The 4,554-nt window shown below is 37.7% G+C and overlaps 1 protein-coding gene across 3 annotated transcripts; it reads left to right on the forward strand.

Moving 5' to 3' along the window:
* Nucleotides 1–465: 465 nt before the first annotated feature.
* On the forward strand, nucleotides 466–1,689 carry LOC108989922 (metalloendoproteinase 4-MMP-like). Of its 3 annotated transcripts, none has more exons than XM_018963689.2 (2): nucleotides 466–1,015; nucleotides 1,082–1,689. In XM_018963689.2, exons 1-2 carry the CDS (start codon nucleotides 531–533, stop codon nucleotides 1,620–1,622), a joined length of 1,026 nt encoding a protein of 341 aa, XP_018819234.1. In that variant the 5' UTR covers nucleotides 466–530; the 3' UTR covers nucleotides 1,623–1,689. The 3 variants fall into 3 exon arrangements, with proteins under 3 accessions (XP_018819234.1, XP_035543741.1, XP_018819233.1); XM_035687848.1 differs by having other exon boundaries at nucleotides 466–976; XM_018963688.2 differs by having other exon boundaries at nucleotides 466–1,689.
* Nucleotides 1,690–4,554: the final 2,865 nt, after the last annotated feature.

Below are 4,554 nucleotides of genomic sequence, written 5' to 3' on the forward strand. Positions count from 1 at the left end.
CCCTAGCTAGAAAGTTATATGATGAGAAGATGATGATCACGCAAATTAACACACCAAATTCTGGTCAACCAACCGAGCAAGCTTAACCTAAACTTGAACAAATCAAATCAATTTATTTATTCTTTAAACATACCACTTTTTCCTAATTAGTTTCGACTGAGAAAGAATGAGAGAAATTCATGATCCTATACTTATTCATTGACTAAGAGGGAAAAAGAAAATCTGGATTAATTTAAATAAAGAAAAACAGAGTCAGTGGTTAACCCACCATGACACAATCAATGGCTCACACGCCAGAATCTTCTTAGCTTTCCCATTATAATTTTCTTGTGCTTCGATCCTATCTAACTCAAACACCTTCCACAATTACTATTGAATTCATACAATTAATTATTATTATTATTATTATTATTTATATATAGGATGATCATAAAGCTTTTCAAATTTTCGAAGATCCTCCAAAAACTTTATCCTTTCCAACAATCCCAAATTAAGCTCTGTTCCCTAAAAGACAACTAACTGAAATAACTATGTTTCCGTTTTTCAGTTACCCCTGCATCATATTCTTCTTCTTCTTCTTCTTCTTCTGTGTTTCCCGCCCTTGCTTTCCCGCTAGAACCCCACCAGGCCTATCAACTGTAATAAACGTCGATGCCCACAACTCTACGTGGCAAGACTTCGTTAGGTTCCTGCACGCCGGGAAGGGCAGCCACGTCAGCGGCATGTCAGAGCTCAAGAGGTACTTCAACCGTTTCGGTTACCTTCCCATACCCGGCACTGATTTTAACGACATATTCGACACTAAATTCGAATCAGCCGTTGTTCTCTACCAGAAAAACCTTGGGTTGCCCGTCACGGGAAAGCTCGACACCGACACCATATCGGCCATCATGTCGCCGAGGTGTGGCATGAGCGACGACGCCTCGCATGCTTTGCACAGGACGCGTCACTTTGCGTACTTCTACGGCAAACCGAGGTGGGTCCGCGGGTCTCGGAAGACTCCGATGACGCTAACGTACGCTTTCTCGCCTTCTAATATGATCGATTACCTGAGCTCGTCTGATATTCGGGCGGTTTTCAGACGTGCCTTTTGTAGGTGGGAATCGGTGATTCCGGTGAACTTTACCGAGACGGGGAACTACCAATCGGCGAATATTAGAATCGGGTTTTACCGGGGGGATCATGGGGACGGAGAGCCGTTTGATGGGGTGCTGGGAGTGCTGGCTCATGCTTTCTCACCGGAGAACGGGAGGCTCCACCTGGATGCAGCAGAGACGTGGACGATAAATTTTAAATCGGACAAGTCAAAGGTGGCGGTTGATTTGGAATCGGTGGCCACCCACGAGATTGGGCATGTACTTGGGCTGGCTCATACTTCGGTGAAGGAAGCTGTTATGTATCCGAGCTTGAGTCCGAGGACAAGGAAGGTGGATCTGAAGATAGACGACGTGAAGGGAGTTCAGGCTCTTTATGGGTCAAACCCTAATTTCAAGTTCAGCTCTTTGTTGGCGTTGGAAAATTCTTTCAACCAAGCCAGTCATGGCCTAGATACAAGATTCTCCAATCTGTGGACCATTATTTCTTTGGCTCCAACTCTTTTATGTTTGTTTCTGCATTCATGAAGGGTTTTTTTTTTTTTTTTTTTCATTTATATATTTGATTCCATATATACATGTAGAGAACTAGAGACACGCCTGCATTTTAATTTTTTAATTTTTTTTTAATGTTATTGGCCGTGTAAAAAGAGTCACACTCAAAAGGCCGAAGGAAGCTTAAACATAAATGAAAACATTCTTTGTTGTATATGAACATGATCATGTGGTTTTAATTAATTCTGTATATATGTGTAAATCATTTTGTAATCAGATTATAATCTGAAACAACTAATTAATGGAGGTTGCAGTCACTTTTTATGGACATGCATGGGAGGATCGATGCCGAAAGAGAAACAGAACCCTAAATAATTAGGAGAACAATTAACGTACGTACGTACCTACGTCAAAGTTGATGTACTATGCATGGCTAAAAATGGACAAGAGGGTTCGGATCGCCGACCGGTTAGAGACCCATTGAAAGAGCACGCACTTCGTCAATTGCAACTAATTCAACATTGGAACCGCGCGCAAAGAATATGCGTAACCTAATGATATAGACGTAGTAGATCCCAAGTGGCAAAGTATCACTTACTATTCAAGTATCATCAAAATATATACTATTAGAGCAATGATATACTTACAACTCTTTTACCATCACTTTACTACTTTTAGTGTATTTGTTTTTCTTTTTTTATCTTTTAAGTATTTTTTTAATGTCTTTAATCATTAGAAAAAAGTTAAAAAATATACAATTTTACTGATAGTCACTTTCTTAACCATTAAGTAAAAGAAAATTTTTTAAAAAATTAAAAATAGTAGTAGAAGTGTAACACCTGGGTTCAACCAAGCACGCTTTACAAAATTTTTAGATTTATAGATAAGAAAAAGCCATTTAGAATTTTGAGTAAAATTTTTTAGAAGAGAGTATGGGCTTAAAATATTTTTGAGAGATTATAATTTTTGGATAAGTTTAAAACTTTTTTATGGATCAATTGGATCTTCACTCGAAAAATTTATGAGACAAGAGTAATTTTTTTCTAGGTTGAGTCGAGGTCCAAAAACTTAGACAAAAGGGCCACGCTTTAACCCCATACTAGATCAACGCGTGGGCCAAATATTTCTCATGTTAAAGAGCCTTGCCCGTGCAAATAATTTCAGACTCCACGTTCTACACGTTCACTTCCGTTTACTCACTGCATGCACGCTACTCTCTCATCTCTAGGGTCTTCTTTTGATCATCCATTCGTATATATTTGCACGTTCATCAGCCTCAACCAAAAACTAGATTAGCCGCTTCAAATTTTCTCCATTTTCTCTGAGTTTATCACAAGCCGCCATCACACACTCTGTTTTTGACCCCCCAAAACAGAGTAAGAAGATCTCCCCATTCCCTCAATTTTTCCGCCCCATTACACGACGGGAAACCACCCAGCCAACCACAAACCACCGTCCAAACACTCTTCGTCAGCCCTGATCAGCTGCACATTCATCATCAGCACGGTAAGCTCATGCCGAATCTACCCCTGCCTCTCACGTATTTTTTTCCCTCACGTTTTGCTCTCTCTCACCGTGTTTCTCTATCTCTCATCAGTGGGTCTCTCTCTCATCACTCTATCTCTTTGTACTCAGCCGCTCAGCCGCCCAGCCGTCCACCTCCCTGCTCTTCTCACAACTCCTTACCGCATCGTGAGCATGCTTCTATTGTGTGGTTTAATAAGGAAACTTATAATGTTTTAAGTTCTGTTTTGTCGTGCCCACTGCCTTCCCATGATAGCCCATGCAATTTAAGTCGATTTACTAAAACACCCTATTTTAGATGAGTGCTATATTAGGCTAGTTTTGTTGTACGTACGAGGACTTTAGTTTTTAGATTTATATTTATAAAATAAACAAAGATTTTGAAGTATATTATTAATGTATGAATTCGTATGGGATTAGTAAGTACAAAATTTTATTTTATTTGTTAAAACCCCTTTAAACATATACCAATTAAGCCTTTTTTATTTATTCAAATGATTTTTTGCTTGATCCACTTTAATAAATTTTGATATAATTATGTTATCCAATTTTATATTGTAAAGTAAATAAGTTAGAAATTCATGTTTTAGTCGGAGTTATTAAGTGGAAAATGATTAATTTAGAAAGTGATGGTATTTTAGAGTTAAGAGAAATTTTAGGTTTTGAGATATTAAAATAGGTATTTCAGGTTTAGATATTGAAATACGTGGATTGAAAATTTATGGAAGTTACGTGATTATCTTATAGGCGACACTTGATTTTTCGTTTGACACTGTTGTAGAGAAATTCAGAAGTTAAGAAGTCCAGATAAGCAGTGTTCCTTTACTAGACTTTACATAAAAGTAAAATGGGCTGAGATTGATTTTTGGAAAAGTATGCATGTTTTCTTTTAAAAAAAAATTGAACTACCTCAGTTATTTGTTCCGCATTACTCATGAAATTATGTATAAGAATAAAGTATTTTCTGGCATGACTGCTATAGACATGAGCTATTTTGACATTTTGTTTTTGAACTAAACGAAAAAGAGCGGATATGAAACTTTGTGCATAAATTATATTTTTGTGATAAGATTATATATTCTGTTATGAAGATGTTCTTTACTCTGATATGATATGATGTGATTTCTGAAAACTTCTGGCATAACATTCTGTTTTTGTTCTGTTCTGACCTTACCACATGTGTAAAACTATGGCCTCTGTTCGGGTTGGTATCAACTTTTCTATTTCTGGTGCACCCACTTTGGAAAACAAGTAGTTTCTGCGTGGTCTGTCCTATGTGCACACTCGAGACTCCAAGAATGAATAAGGGGAAGATTCACATTCTGGTTCTGCTCGGTTAACTATCAAAATTTACACAACCCTACCGCTGGGGTTAAACATGGTCTCTATTCTGATATGATAAGATAAGATAAATATGTTCAGTTATGCTCTACCAAAGGAA

Source organism: Juglans regia, chromosome 2 (assembly GCF_001411555.2).
Source record: "Juglans regia cultivar Chandler chromosome 2, Walnut 2.0, whole genome shotgun sequence".
Classification (NCBI taxonomy): Eukaryota; Viridiplantae; Streptophyta; class Magnoliopsida; order Fagales; family Juglandaceae; genus Juglans; species Juglans regia.